Genomic DNA, 16,735 nt, shown 5'->3' on the forward strand with positions numbered 1-16,735 from the left:
TGTCTGCCTCCCTGTCTGCCTCCCTGTCTGCCTCCCTGTCTGCCTCCCTGTCTGTCTCCCTGTCTGCCTCTCTGTCTGCCTCCCTGTCTGTCTCTCTGTCTGTCTCTCTGTCTGTCTCTCTGTCTGTCTCTCTGTCTGTCTCTCTGTCTGTATCTCTGTATGTCAGCAACTCCTGAACAATCGACACTATGGATAAGTTCTATAACAAGAAAGCTTTCCTCACAACTTTTTTCCAAATCCAGAAGGAAAAGGGGAAGTGCCAGATCCGTTAATCTGTTTTTCAGATCTGCTGGGGAAGTCAGAAATCGTTATTTTTCAAATACCGGATTAAAATAAAAGTAAATGGGAATTAACCACAAAGAAGGAAATGAGGAATTAGAGCTGCATATGGCTTTCTGTGTGATATCGAACCAAAGCTCACCTACGGATATAGTACAACCTGTATAAGAGTGTTCAGGCGCAAATCAATGGAGCTCCATCTGTCGTTTTGTCCAAACTGTTTGGCTTTTAACCTGCCTGCCTTATGAGTGCAATGGCACCCGGACCCCTGTCGTAATACTAACTGTGAACAAGCAGCTGAATGTCAGTGCCTTTAGAACTGGGGAAATGACCAGAAACCTTGGTCATTTATTAGGGACATTGTTTCAACTGATCTGTCCCTTTCACATGGAGAGAAATTATTGGCAGTGGGACAAAATTATAAAAATCACACGCTGTGAACCAATTAGAATTTCAGCATTCAGTCGTACTGTCATTGAAGTGAGTCTAACAAAAAGTGATCCACCAGAACCACGTATAAAATACATTGTAATTGTGGTCAACCCCCCCCCCCCCCCCACCTGAGGGGGTCCAAAAACAAGTCCATCGTCACAGCGATGGAACTGGCATCATCGCTGTTGCCCTAAATGCATCGTGAGCTTGCTGTGTAATTGTGGATCTGTTGTTGTCTGGGTAACGATGGCGTACTCTGGAGCCCTGGTACATCCTGTCCCGCCGACTCTCGCAGACTCTGATCAGCGCCGCTGACGCAGGCAGCCTGTTTACGTGGTTCTCTGTGTTGCCTGCTTGCGATGGTCAGCTGCCCCTCCCCCTCTTGCCCACAAGACCTGACCGTCTGTGATAGTTCACACTTGTTCTTCCATCGCTCCACTATTTCAGGCCAGACTGCTTCCCCCCCCCCCCACCCTCCACCGCTCGTGGGAGTTTTACGTACGCTAAATTGTTCTGAGGGCAGAAGGAAAAATGAGAAATCAGATTATAAAGAAGGTGGGTCGAAGCAACTAGAGGAGGCAGGACCAGGACAACTGATTGGTTAGTCCTGCCTCCTCTATATTCTGATTGGTCATGTCTTGGAACCAGTCATTTTTGCTTCTGCCCTCAGAACATTTTTGTATAAGTAAAACTCCCATGTGCCCCCCACCCCGACCGCCCAGCAATCAGTGGGTCCTCACTCCCCCCGTGACCCCGGCAGTGGTCCGTCTGTTCCACAGAGAGCTGACTGCAGAGGACCAAATTGCGCTGCTCAAATCCAGTGCCATTGAGATCATCATGCTGCGCTCCAACCAGTCCTTCAACCTGGAGGACATGTCCTGGAGCTGCGGGGGCCCTGACTTCAAGTACTGCATTAACGACGTCACCAAAGGTGAGCTCTACCCTTACTGGCCCCTGACCCCTGCCCGCTTTGCTCCCCCCACACTGACTCCAGCTCCATCTTCTCTCCTTCCAGCTGGACACACTATGGAGCTGCTGGAGCCACTGGTCAAGTTTCAGGTTGGGCTAAAAAAGCTGAACCTCCACGAGGCTGAGCACGTTCTGCTGATGGCCATCTGCCTCCTGTCCCCCGGTACGAGGCCCATGAGCTGCCCCACCTCCCTCTCCTCCTTCCCCTCTCCATCCACCCATTCATCCATCCGCTCTGCCGTTCCCCTTCCCCAGACCGGCCCGGCGTGCAGGACCATGCCCGTGTGGAGTCCCTTCAGGACCGCCTCTCGGAGGTGCTGCAGGCCTACATCCGCGTGCATCACCCCGGCGGCCAGCTGCTCTACGCCAAGATGATCCAGAAGCTGGCGGACCTGCGGAGCCTGAACGAGGAGCACTCCAAGCAGTACCGCTCGCTGTCCTTCCAGCCCGAGCACAGCATGCAGCTCACGCCGCTCGTGCTCGAGGTCTTCGGCAACGAGGTCTCCTAGTGGCTGGCTGAGGGAGTGCTGGGGAGTGGACAGGCTGGGGACCAGGCGGTCAGTGGTGGTACCCATATAGTGAAGAAGGGACTGCAGGCAGATTTAATTATACACACACACACACACACACACACTCACTCTATTAGGGGAGCAATACTCGCATGGGTTGCCTTTTGGGGGAATGACCCCAGGTAAACTGGTGCAAACGCACACTCACGCCTACTATAAATAGGGCACGGTCATGCCGTCTGTGTCCCGTGTTTGTGTAAGGAGATATTTCACGACCGCTGTTGGGGGGGGCGCAGTGTTACAAACAGCCCCACATACAGCTTTGCCAAGTGCCCTCTTACCCAGATTTCCCAAATGGAAGCCTCTGGTTCTGGCTGTGCCCCCCCCCCCAAAAAGCTGTTGCCCAGTTCCTGGTCAGATTGCCCCTAATAGGACAGAAAACAAAACTGCCTCTGTATTACTTTAATTGGCCGAGGGACAAATGGGGGCCGGGTTTAATTGCCCTGCTTCCTCATAGGGCTGAATCGAGCATTGCTAAGTGCCTGCACCTCGCGCCTGGTGGCCCAGCTGTACTTCTGCGGCTCCCCCAGCCCAGGATGTGTGACTGCAGCAGGGTCACTGCTTTGTGGGCGGGGCTTTGGCAGGAAGTGCAGCTGCTCACATGCATTCATTACATTTCCTCTGTATTGCATAGCTTACCACACTCTAAGCTTTACAGTGCTGTTCAGCATCGATTGTACCAACAGCCTTTTCCCTGTCTGTGCAGTTTTTTTTTTTTTGTAATGTCTCCCCTATCAGATACTGATTTAAATGATTCAGTGCCAAAAAGACTTGTGGTACCATGTTAGTAATAAGCTGATCCTATGCTGCCATTTACTGCTGCCCTCTAGTGGTTACATGTTGTAAATATTTTTTTTTTTCTGTACATAAGTATGGCGAAGTAGCTCTACTACTACTAATTAAAGTGTTAAGTATATTCTGAAAATATATGCAAATGTATGGGGAATTCTATTTTTTTTCTTGAAATAACATATTTCTTAAGCAGGTATATCTAGCTGCCTTTTTAGGTGGGATTGTGTTGTCTAGGATGGTTTATTCTGTGCAGATTCTGTAACAGTTTATTTTGTGGTGGGGGGCGTGGCATTGAACTGTTGCTCTGAATGTGTATTTCTAATGGAAGATGGGAGAAAAATTTACACTAAACATAATGCTGCTGTCTAATGAAAGCCATAGATCTGTACGTTTGGGACTAGATGTGCTGTGACTGTGCTGTTCTTGTACTGATTCCATACAGCTGAAGCGGAGAGCTGTAGAATCGGCCCAGGCTGTGTGTGTGTGATGCCTTTATATTTGAGGATGCATAGGCAGGGGGGCGGGGTGACTGGGCCAGCTTACCTGTGGTTCCTCTATGTATGGGCATATGTACGATATGTATGCACACGTCTGCATGCTCACCCTGTGTTCAGGGTGCTTTTCGTGCAGCTGTCCAGCAGCGCCACATAAAGGCGTAGCTGGTGTCATGCTGGATGTCGCGTGTTAGAGGAGCGTGCAGCCTGACACTTGGGTGCCCCCTGCAAGGCATACAGACAAGCTGCAATGCTGGGCTCCATCAAGAGAATGAGCATTCTGGCATTCACTCACTCACCCCTGGGGGCCCCAGACTGAGGAATGTGACCTTTGTGGGTGGGCTTTGGTGGCCTCTGCCGGTCCTATCCCAGGAATGGCCAGCTCCGGTGCCCAACGTATAGTAGCGTCATTGGCTGGATAGTCTCACATCAGTCTGCTTAAAATGCTGTCCGGGGGCCATTTTAAGTGTTTTTCCTACAGCTGCACGCACGGACATGCATCGTTTTGCCATGACTACCCCTGTCTGGGCACTGGGCAGGCTCCGGCGGCTCAGTGGGTGGAGCTGAAGTCAGCTGGGGCGGGGCCAGGCTCTCCTCCTCCTCCTCCTATTGGCTGTTTGGTCATCAGCTTCCCTGCTTTTTCCAGCACAGAAATGCCGAAGGAAGGGCCTCGTGCATTATCCACAGCTGCAGATACTTCAATCCAAAACTCTCCACAACTCTGCTTTTTTTCAATATTTTTATAATTAAGCTGGAAATTTTGACCGTAGCGCCTCAGGCTGGGTGACTCCCCCTAGGGGTCCCCGGCTCTAAATCAGCTGGCCTTTTCGGCTGCATCGTCACCCCCACAGAAGCTGCTTGCTTGTGGCCATTTCCTGACAGGAAGGAGTCAGAGTAAATAGCCAATCACAGTAAGGCAGACTGTGACACTGACTGGCTTCCTGTGTAGAAGTCCTACTTGTACCAGGAAGTGCATTCAAAAGGTCTGATTTGTAACACATTTCCAGGCTGCCCTCTCACAAAGTGACGTCCTTCCCTGCCCTTTTAGCTGGACCTTCTGTGTCCTGTTCCATTTTGGCGATCTCACATGATTTCCTGTGATACGCGACACAAGTTGAAAACTTTTTTTATTATTATTATTTTTTTTTAACAAGAGTGTTAGGGGAGCTGTGACTAAGACAAACTACCTCTGTGATCCACATAAGTATCCTCACACAAAGGCTTATAATAATAATAATAATTATTATTATTATTATTATTATTATTCATCTTCATTCTATATTGTTTACCTCAGAGTTGTTCGCTGCAATGTGCCCACAGTGCTGTGTAAGGTGATGCGATGACTCTATCTGTCCTACTTCGCTTGTAGGAAGTGTGACATCTCCCTTAGAACGGTGCGTAGGGATGGATAGTTAAGAGAGGCAGAAATGAGGCCCAATCCCCCCCCTCCCCCATGCACACTGTCTGTAATAGTCATGTGTAGCTGCTGGCCTGAACAGCTGTGTTTTGTAGTTTTGTGTGGGTGGCTGGTGGATCCCAAGCTTAGTACATAATTGTTTATGTAGCGTGTGTGAAGTCACATACCTTGAGTCACACTCTTGAGTTTTATACTTGAGCGGGTTTTTATGAATAGTCTGACTAGCACATTGGTCTTTTCATTACGTCTCTGCAAGACAGGTGGCGCCACTGCGAAGGAAAGGAAGGGTATTGTGTGCCCGCATGCCAGTGCAGTGCCCGGCTGATTATATACCCTCATCTGTCTATAAGCAGTGACACGATTCTGCTTTACATGCCAGTTCCTGCTCATCGGGTGGCACTAATGCATTGATTTAGCGATTTTAACTTAGATCCCCGGGCAAAATTGTATGATCATGATTTTCTACTGAAACAGAATTATTTGGTGTTTTTCTTAGATTCATTTCCACATTATTCTTGTTCAGATTCCTCCAAAGCAGGGAGTGCTTGTACAGTTACGTGTTCTTGGGGAACCAGTTACGGTAATTCTCAGAACCTCCTCATTGAGCAGTTTTATGTTCGCTGCAGACTGGCAGTCTGAACCCAAAGACGGTCACCACACGTCCACAGACAGATACTGACACACACCAACATTCATGCCTCACAGGCAGACATTCGGGAGACAGGAGAGAGGCAGGTGAGAGCTGATAGTTCCTTTGTAAATATGTATGCTATTTAAATGCTTTTGCATCGCTGCTGGTCTCCTGTTTCTCCTATAAAGCTGAATTAAATTGTAACGGACTGACACTGTGCCTGTTTTTAGAGCAAGCAGGTCTCTGCCCATCTGCTCTTGTATGTTTTTGACACTGGCCCTTACATCTACAGTGTCCTGTTATGTTGCTTTGTCACACGGGTTCTGACCTTGTGTGTGCAGCATGAATGTTTGCTAGCTTTCCTACCTCTGTGTGCCTCAGAGTGACGGCAGGATCTGATGCCAAGCAAAGGCATCCATCCGTGAGTTTGCTGGCGAGGGTTCCCTCACTGTGCGATGGGTGGGGGAAGCCCTTGGACCTTTTGTGTGAGTGTGGGTGTACAGCTATTTGATGCAGATGCATAGGAGATGTGCATTCCCATGGAATGTTTTCTTTTTTTTTGGGGGGGGGGGGGGTCCTGGTTGGTTGGATTGAAATGTCAGAAGTGAATGCCTTAATGAAATGCCCAACAGGCATTCAGCCAACGATGCTGGACTGTCCACAGCGGAGGGCCGTGCCGCCCACGAGGGGCCGCTGATCCGATTAACTCTGACAGCGGGGGGCTTTTGTCACGGCCGGTTAAAGACCCCCACCTCTCCAGTGCCAGGGCTGCATCTGTTGGTCATGCCTTGTCGCCTTGTTATGTCTGTGTGTGAGTGACTCTTTTTTTGGACCGGGACACCAAGTATATTCTGGCCATGCTGATAAATATCAATAAAATATGCTATTGACGTAACATGGACCTCTTACTGTATTCAGTGCTGGCTGTATACGCCTAATATTATTACTGTTCTTGTTCTTTTAGCTGTTTTTAATGTTTTGTGCTGTTTTTTGTCATCTTTGTAATTGGTCTAATCGATAGTATCATTGCAATGCCCTCTGTACACTTACAGTCTTTCTGTTATCCGGAAAACTTGATTGTAAGCTGATTGTGTGCAGCATGTATAGAATGTGAAATGACTCCCAAATCAAGCCGCTGTACATACTGTGGCAGTATCTCTGTGCGCTGTTTTCTTTTTTTTTTCTTCAGTTTCACAATCCCTAAAGGAAAGAGAGGCAGAGTTTCATGGGTGAAAGCTGTGTAAATTCTCAGTCTGTATTTCACTGTTATGTCAACAAGTGCTTGCTGGTCTCTTCGTGACATTCTCTGCCTTACTTTAGTATCCTGATCTGCATGATGGTAAAACTGAAATTAAACAATAAAAAACATAGTTACAGATTATGGGCAGACATTGACTCACAGCTCAAGATGGACCAAAAGGTTTGAAAATAGCGAGGTAAGTATCCCCCCCCCCCCTACATATATATGAATATTTGAGTACACTCCTGTGTTCTTACCTTAGCATAATGGAAATCATTAATTAAAAAAAAAAAGAATCTGAGGCATACAGTGAAGCTTGAATGTATTTGTGAGGAGCAGTGATTCGGGATGAAGGCTACAGGCCATTTCTGTACCAAATAAAGGAGATCAGACGCCTGGCTTGTTTACAGAAAGATGAAGGAAACGAGCTATTGTGTGGTGTGGCGCTCAGTGTCTGTCTTGGTGCGAGGATGGTGTGCGTGATTAAATGTTCACAATATTCATATTCAGCTGGGGGAGGGCAATTTAATCAAACCAAAGAAGAGCTGTTCTCAAATATTAAAACTTTAAGATTTTTTCAGTGTTTTTTTTTTTTTTTTGAGCCCCCCCCCCCCCCCCCAGAGCTGGATATAAGACATGTCTGTCAGGTCATTCTTCTCCCCCCCCCCACACAGAATTGACCTGTCAGTCCATCGAGGGCCACATACAGTGCCCTCGACAATTATTGGCATCCCTTGTAAAAAAAGATTAGAAAGGGTTAGAAATAATTCTGTGTGTGAAGTAACTTCATGTCATGCTGAAAAAAAATGAGAAAAATCCAACCTTTCACTGAAATAAATTTAATCAAAGAAAATGAAATAATTATTTTTTGACAAAAACACACGTCCCACAATAAGCCTCGTCTGTCAGCTAACACAGACGTAAGTGCCTGAAGTTTGCAAAACGCTACATCTTTGACTGGAACCATGTACTATGGTCTGATGAAACAATGTAGTTTTTGGCAATAAACATACAAGGTGGGTTTGGTGTAGAAAGAAGGATGGATATAATGAAAAGAGCCTCATCCCAACTGTAAAATTTGGTGGAGGTTCTGTGATGGGCTCCTCCAAAGGCCCTCTGTGAAGAGCACCTGGTGGACATGGCGTGGAGTGGAACAGTGACCTCACGCTTCTGGAGTCATGTGATCGATGCCCAGCTTTGATGCTGTGTGTGTAGAATTCACATATGTAGATTTAATTGAAAACACTCTAGTTGTCTCCCACAGGCCTCAGAAACACATTTAGGCTGATTGGCGGCTCTGAATGTCCATAGCGTGTGTGTGTGTCTGTGTTTGTGTGTGTGTGTGTGTCTGGGTATGGATCAGCCAGATTAATAAATAAATAATAATCAAATAACCGTCATAGCATGGCCCACTGCCAGTGAACTGAACAGGGCTGCAGATAAGCTGCAGCTGGCCCTCATGCTCCTCCTGCGCTGCACTTTCGTGTTTTGCTTAATAATATTTCTGCAGTGGGCCCTGGGTGGGAATTCCCTGATGACTAACAGAGTAATAATGAGGCATCGGCATACGGCACCAAGAAAATACTGGTCCTTCCCTGCAACTGCTTCTGCAGGCCTAGCTGACCAGCTAACTAGCAGAAGCTAATTGTTCCACTCCCTGCTAAGGCACACAGTCCGTTTCAGCGTCTATATTGCAGCACTCATTATGTCATTACATACCACGTAAGTTCACCGGCCTAGGTATGTTGTATTTTAGACAAAAAGTTTGCTGTTTATGGAACAAGCCCTTACCTGATAGTGTCAGTCAGTGACCGACAATTCTATCCCAAGTTGTTTTGATACAGAGATGTCTGAAATTGCTTTAAACACACACTTGCCCCATGATAATCACGCACAGTGTCAGCAATCACTTTTGGCATTGTGAAACATTACACGACTAGCGAGCGGTGCTCACTGAGCCGTAGTGACAGCCTTCGGCCTGTAGGTGGAGTCTTGCTCTTCCCCCAAAGTGGCGACCTGACCGCTCAGCCTCTATTTGTGTCTGTTTAAAGGGAGCCAATGTGGCTGTGGTTAGCACCCCAGAGAGCCGGCAATGCTGGGGATGCGGGTGATGGCTCAGCAGCGCCCCCTGCAGTGTCATGCGAGTGATGGCATGCTGACGCGCCTTGCCAGCTGCATGCGCCTTGGGTTGCCCTTCGGAGCCACATCATATATAGATGTGATGGGCACCCACTAGCCCTCTCAGTCTGCCTTTCTTGAAGCGATGTGGATTCCAGCGTATAAGCTCTCTGAAGGCTGGGCCTTGGATCTCAGGTGTCCTGAGAAGCACAAGCAGGTCCTTCAGGCGTTTGCCAACCTTCAGCTGTCGAGTAGATTCTCCGCTACCGTTTATTTTTAGTTGTTATAATTTCCAGCTGTGTGGAGCAGGACATTCATACAGGGGCTTCTGGCTTCAGGTCTGGTGCAGCCTTTCCTGGGACCATCAGGTTCAGATAACATCTGAATTGCAATTCCATGTCATTTTAATGCAGAATATGATGTGATCTTCAAGTAGGGAGCAGGTAAAAAGAGAACAGATAAAAAATATATTTTATATTAACATCCATTCACTTCATGTGAATTAAGTGATATATATACTGTCAAAGGATTGTAAGTGAAGGAAGTTACTTTAATAGTCAAAATACATAGATAAGTGTTAATATACGATAAAACGTGCATTATGCATTTTGAAATGTACAGAGTGCTGTAACCTGCTTATACCACAGCTACTACACATTTACTACATCATTTTCACGTTTATAAGTTGAATACTGATTTATTAGTGAACTTCTCTCATAAGCTAATGGTTAAACGTTTATGTTTAGTTCGTTTTAAATTGTGTGGGGACATTTTGGTCCCCACAAAAGGGACTCAATTTTATAAAAATCTGTGTCTGCAATCAAAAAACTACAAATACCAAAAGTCTTGGGGTTAATGTTGTTATTGTTGGGATTATGGTTTTGCACATAGAAATAGAGGGAGAATCCCCATAAAGATATAAATACAAACATGTGTGTGTGTGTTTGCTTGGCAATGCACTGGCATCCCATCCAGGGTGTACCCCAGCTTCATACTGCTTGAGATAGGCTCCAGGTCACCCTGCACCCTTGACCAGAAAATGGATAGCTGGGTGTTGTGTAGCTGGTGTGGCATTGTGGCCCCACACCTCTGGAGTTTGGGGCTGGGGGGGGAGGTTAAATCATTGCCCTGTTCGGTGTTTTTCTGGGTGTGTGTCAGTTTCTTCCAGCAGTACAAAAACACACTGTTAAGCAAATAGGTGTCTCTAATTTGCCTGTAGTTAGTGTGTGTGTGTGTGTGTGTGTGTGTGTGTGTGTGTGTGCATGTGTCCTGATTCTGTTTGCAGTGATCTTACTACATAATACCACATTCACACTAAAACACTCGGATGACTAATACCTGCTCCACATCCCTGCATCAGCCAGCTGTTCATTTGGGGTCATGGGGACCCGCTAAAACAGAACCCTGTGTGTTTATGTTTTGGACACAAGCCACAGTCGGAGAACACTTTGCGAGGTTGACTATCACAGAATAGTTACAGTAATGAGGGTCCTTGACTCGTGTCCGGACGCACCTCTGTGTTATCAGACTTGGCTCCAGCAGTGACGGCACTGCCGCGGGCCCTGTGCTCCGCAGTGGAAATCGTCCTGACATGGTTACTATGATACGGTGACCTGACCCACTGCAGAAGGTCCCCAGTCTGGGCCTGGAGGCTCCGGGAAGACGCAGAGAGGTTACACAGAGATAAACACTGAACCCCAGGGAGAGAACCTGAGTCAGAGACGTCTGCAAAACCAGCTTCTAATGACTGGTGAAAAAAGTGAGCATTTACACAGACCCTTTTGCTGTTTAGTGGGGGCAATCTGATCCTGTACCCTACCATTACCCTAGGTGGCTCCAGACATTCTGTTTACAGTGATGTGGTGCAAATGGAGACAGCTTATCATTACACTGATTTCTGCATCATTTTTGTTTCTTTTTTTTTCTTTTTTTTTTTTTAAAGAACCTGGGAATTGGTGAGTTTCCCAGCAGGACACTGGCTACCAGATTACCAGTTTGCTCCTTGTCTCCTGCCTGTAGCACTGAAGCCCTTAATCCCCTGGGTGACAGCTTGGTCTCAGGTGGATGCTGGCGTCCACAGAAAAGTCACATTTTCAGTGTCCCCCTTCTATAGCTCGAACAAACATAGCGGGAGTGTCTCTGCTTATGACCGCCGGGCTTGTGAATTCAGGCCGCACCTCACAGTGTCATGCCGGTGTGGGTATCGGTCACTTCTGAGAACATAAGCCCCTCCTTTGGGCCCCCTCTGTTAGGGGAAGAGGCATCCCATGCCCAGGCCCGTGTATTTGGATGAAATTAGCCTCCATTCAATACAAAAAAAACCAAAGAAGTGAACGAACACCTACGCCCAAAGATAATGAGACTGGGATGCCCATCAGTACCATTCATGTATCCACCCAAAAGGAACATGTCACCCGTGTGAGTACCCCAAGGCCAGTGGCATAGCACGGGTGATTCAGTGATATCTGGGATGTCATATTTTCTCTGGGTTTGTTCATTTCAGTCCCACTTTGCTGTCATGTGTGTCCTATGCATGCCTTCCTTTACATTCTTAGTGACATTACAATGTAATCACATATAATGACCAGTGTCCTGCAAAGCCTGGAAAACAAACTGGACCACCCAGAAAGCACAATTAACTGATTATCTCCTGACCAGTCACAGAAGCAAGTGAAGTGCTCATTTTAAACAGGCAGTATTAAAATGTATTTTTCAATAGAATGCTCGACTGTTTGAACGGCATTGAGAAAAACAATATGACTGCTTGTTTCCTTCTTATTCCTGAATTTCCACACAAATGTCAAAGGTCACACTGGGGCAGGGGGTGGGTCAAATCTCCCTGAGAAGCTGATAGTGGATAGACGGGCATTATATACAAAAGATTTCCTGGGAGGAAAACTGGTTTTGTTTGTTTTGTTTTTTTAGTTCTTCCTTGCAGACAGTCAAATAGTCATCCCTCAAACAACCACCCTCACTTTACCTCTTCCGTTTGATGATCTATGTATGTTTTTTTGGGTTTTGTCAACCTGCAGGCAGTATGTTGCCTCTGTCCCCCATCCTGCCTCCCTCATACCATTGGTTGGATCAGGCTTCCTCTTGTTTGCTCTCCTTCCTTGGCCATATGCACCTGCTTGCTCTGAACTGCATCTGTGCGCTTGATGAATCCACAGGTGATCTTCAGGTAGGCGAGAGCAGAGACACGTCAGTCAATAACAGGACTTCTTTTGTAACACAGAAGTTTGAGTGAGACATGGACTCACCGGCATAACAATAATAAAATCAGGAATGTGTTCTGAAGTGTCACAAGTACCAATTTAAGGACCTCAGTGTTAGTTCAACAGACCTAAGAGCCGCTGACCAATTATATTTCAGTTATTTATAATTTTTTTAAATCTGAAATGACATGCAAGCAAGTATAAGAACACAGGGTCAGCCAGTGTCCCTGGAGCAATTGGGGTTAAGGGCCTTGCTCAAGGGCTCGATGATGACATCACCATTCCAGCTACAGGATTTGAACTGACACCCTTCCAATCGTGAGAGTTCTAACTCGCAGAGCTACATTAAATTAAATGAAGAATTAAATGTTAAAGAATTAACAGTGAAGACATGAAATGTTCTCAAATTGTTTTTGGTTTAAGTATAATCTGATATATATATATACTGAATGAAAAGCAGTGTTTCCTGGCAGAGGCTGGGAAAGGAAGTGCCCCTTTGTCAGGGCTGCGTGGGGTTGCTGCCGCCCGGGATGCCTCATTTCCTCTTCTCCCAGGACAACCATAGCTGCTGGGGATTATTTAAAGCTGCATTACCTGACAGATAAGCAGGCAGACAGAGGGACAGATAGACAGGTAAGGAGACAGCCAGTTAGGTAGGTTGGCAGATAAACAGGCAGAAAGACAGACAGATATAGAGAGACAGATATAGACAAATGGGTAGACAGACAGATAAACAAGTTGAGAGACAGTTATACAGACAGACAGGCACACAGATCGACTGACAGACAGGAAGAGAGACAAATAGACAGATATAGACAAAAAGCAGACAGACAGGCAGGAGACAAATAGACAGATATAGACAAATGTGCAGACAGACAGGCAGATATAGACAGAGAGACAGGCAAACAAACAAATGTACAGACATAGACAAATAAGCAGACGGACAGGTAGACAGACAGATATAGACAGAGACGGACAGATACAGACAAATAGGCAGACAGATAGACATTATACAGACAGACAGGAAGACAAATGCAAACAAATAGACAGGCGGACAGACAGATAGGCAGGGAGACAAATAGATATATAGGCAGACAAACAGGCAGGTAGACAGACAGATACAGACAAATAGGCAGACAGGCAAGGAGACAGATAGATACAGACAAATAGGCAGACAGACAGACAAACAGATATAGACAAGGAGACAGACAGACAGGGAGACAGATGCAGAGAAATAGGCAGACATATAGGCATTATACAGACAGGAACACAAATACAGGCAGATAGACAGACAAGGAGACATATAGGCAGACAGAGACAGATATCCAGACAGACAGGAGGACAAATATAGACAAATAGACAGACAGACAGGCAGGGAGATGGATAGCCAGATACAGACAAATAGGCAGACGGACAGACAGACAGATATGCATGCAGACAGACAGACAGACAGGGAGACAGATACATACAGACAAATAGACACACAGACAGACAGGCAGGGAGACAGATAGACAGGTACACACAGACAGACAGGCAGATAGCCTGATAGACAGATAAGCAGGCAGGGCTTATTGAGCACTACTGAGACTAAGCACAGCAGCACAGGTTTCATAAGGGAAGATCATAAGGGAACTGCTCCTTGTGTTTTGGGTTTATGCTGTCATCCCATTCCTGAACCCCATGGGGTGTAGAGCTATTCATAGAGTCACTTCAGGGAGCGTGGCAGCACGTGGGGGGCGGAGCCATGATCACCCACAGCACATAGTCATTGGTGGAGCAGATGATAGAGGTGGGCTCACAGGCCTGTGTTATGCGCTGGCATTATCGGTGCTGATTGGCTGTTCAAGTGCCTGTCCACGTATGTGTCCATGCTGGTATGCCACTGAGGGCCCCCTTGTGTTCGTATGGAGCCCTGGGTTGGGGCCAGGGTCTGGTATTTATAACCTTGCTGTCAGGGCTCTGCTGCAGCCTGGGAGCGTGGGAACGCGGCAAGGGATTTCTGTGGTATTTTTAATGTTTGTTATTAAATATTCCCATATGGGACCACGACCAAACCCCTGGACCCCGCCCTCAACCCAGTCCCGGGATCTGCCAACAAATTTTGGAGAGACTTGGGCATGGGTGATGGGAGTGGGGGTGCTGCTATGATTGGAGACATCTTATGGGGGGGGGGGGGGGGGGGGGCGGGGTTCCTTGTGCGTTAACAGCTGTTTCTCAGCTTGTGAGAGAAAACTGAGGAACCCCCCCACTAAGGGAAGACATGAGCTACCGCGCCTCTGGCAGACATTCTTGGATCCTCTACCTGAGAGATGTATTTTGGGTCAGTTGAGCTGAACATTAGTTCAGTCATTTTATGACAAATTCTGGACCCACCCTGACAGGCTCATCCTCCAGGCTTGACGCTGGCGGGCCGCAGAGAGCCCAGGGAGGAATGACATACTGCGTTGACGATCAGCAGCCTCTGTGAGCAATAGACAGAGTCAGTGGAAAATACGCATACATTCACTGACACTGCATGACGGCTTTCTGTTCACACAACAATCACCCCACAGGATCCAGCCCTTTAGCAATTTCAACAGAAGTATAATCAAGTTAATCTTCTTGCCTTCAATGCTTAGTTACCTTTTCATACCTATACTGGTGCATCACTGGATATGTATCTATTAGTTGCATTGGGTATTGTGGTGCTATTTCTTGATGCATGCTTGAGTTTACTATTAGTAAATCTTAAAAACAAAAGATTTACTTCGGTGTGTAATTTTTGTCTTTACCATCTCCATGTTTCCTCTTTCCTCCTTCCAAATGGTTCCATATGTCTGGCAGAACCAGCGATTGGGTGTCCACAGGGCATGCAGCCAAGCCCAGGGCTGACTGTGAGGAAAAGGCCTGCTGTGCTGAGCTGAGGCCTACACATGTCTAGAACTGCCTAGACCTCTAGTCTTGAGTTTGGAGTATGTGAAGCTGATTCTAAGGCATTTAGTAGGCCGTTCTAATGTAGTGCAAACCTACTGCTTCAGGCTAGATCCTGCTGTCCAGGATGAGATAAGAGCCCAACATTCATATAAATAGGATAATAACTTTAGGCTATACCTGTAGACAACATTGTGAATGTCTACCTCTCCAAAATGTGAAGGAAAATAATGGAGCTCTTCGACACCAGGGTTACCCGTGCGTGGGGCTGCCATCCCTTTTAATACGGGATTTCCCACATTATAAGGAACAGGAGGCAGCCCTACTTGTGCTTCGGCTGCTGGTTTAACATTTATTTACGCTCTCGTCCATCCAGTCAATAGGATGTTGTCTTCTTGTGAATGTGCCGTTTCACCGTAGGAAAAAATACACAGAGGATGTCAAATGTAAGTGAGACAACCCCGAAGATGACAGAAACGATAGCCGCATTAATGCAACGTGACTCTGACTGCCAGAGGCTCCGTCCACATTACATCGGGGAGTGTTAAACAGAGCACAGGAGATGGAAAATGGAAAGTAGGACAAAAATGCAGAGAAGAGGGTATTTAGAGACAGGCTGCTAGCTGATGGTTTGTGTTGTTCTCATTCTACCAGGTTAGCTCATTTGAGCCATGTTGTCATAACGGAATAAGAGGCACAGACTAGACATAACGTTACAGGTAGTAGTTTGACTCCATCCTAGAATAGAACACTTATAAACATTACATAGAGGACCAGTCTACAGTCAGACTCCCCCAGGATGTCCACTAGATTAAAAGTGATGAGACTGGACACCTGCAGTGGGGAAATGAGTCCTGCAAGGGTGGGTGGCTTCCTCTGCGTGACCCCGAAGCGAAGCTGGTCACCACACCAGCTGTCACAGGTGTCTGGGCTTCCAGGACACTCTTTTCTAAGTAAATCCCACAGGGGTTTTTCACTCGGCTCGCACAGACAGGAGGAGACACTGGCCTGAATTTGTGTGTGTGTGTGTGTGTGTGTGTCCCTACACACTGCCACCATGCTATAGTGTCCCAAATATGTTTAGCTCTTGGTTCCCTGGAACTGAGAAACCACTGAATGCTACAACTGAGGTCATGGTGATTTAATGGAGGGCATGGCTTACTCGCCGATGTCATGAGATGACCAAAGCGGTGCGGTATTCTCCTGAATAAACCTCTGCATGGAGAGAATGACCAAGAATAATTTAAACCTTTACCCATGCTATGTTCACACGGACCACAGCTGAGTTAAAAGAACACAGAATCATCTATCCATCCATCTTCTACATACGTATCTTGGGTAAGATCATGGGGAAGATGCAATCATCTAGAATTAAATTAAGCTTAAACACTGAATGTAACTTTATGGACTCTTGTGTCCACACACACTCATGCAGTACTGGCTAACTTATACATTAATCATATAATAAAACTCCTCCCTTGAACAGTACAATGTATTGTACCTTAATATTTAATTACAAGAGATATGCAAAATAGATTGAAACACATTTGCAGAAATGTATTTATATTTTTTCCCCACAAATCCCCTGTTTAGTGTAATTAAAAATCCCATTTTACTGGACTCCCCCCTGACAGCTTCCTGCAGGTTAATAATGCTCTCATGTGTCATG

The 16,735-nt window shown here is 46.5% G+C and overlaps 1 protein-coding gene across 4 annotated transcripts in view; it reads left to right on the forward strand.

Moving 5' to 3' along the window:
- The window catches only part of LOC111840340 (vitamin D3 receptor B), a 35,585-nt gene extending 28,626 nt beyond the window's left edge, over window positions 1-6,959 (forward strand). For all 4 annotated transcript variants that reach the window (XM_023805057.2, XM_023805056.2, XM_023805059.2 and 1 more), the window contains exons 8-10: window positions 1,491-1,642; window positions 1,727-1,843; window positions 1,936-6,959. In XM_023805057.2, the coding sequence (XP_023660825.1) occupies window positions 1,491-1,642; window positions 1,727-1,843; window positions 1,936-2,189 (523 nt within the window). In that variant the 3' untranslated portion in view covers window positions 2,190-6,959. The remainder of the gene's footprint in view (window positions 1-1,490; window positions 1,643-1,726; window positions 1,844-1,935) is intronic.
- The last annotated feature ends 9,776 nt before the right edge of the window (window positions 6,960-16,735 follow it).

Source organism: Paramormyrops kingsleyae, chromosome 6 (assembly GCF_048594095.1).
Source record: "Paramormyrops kingsleyae isolate MSU_618 chromosome 6, PKINGS_0.4, whole genome shotgun sequence".
Lineage (NCBI taxonomy): Eukaryota > Metazoa > Chordata > Actinopteri > Osteoglossiformes > Mormyridae > Paramormyrops > Paramormyrops kingsleyae.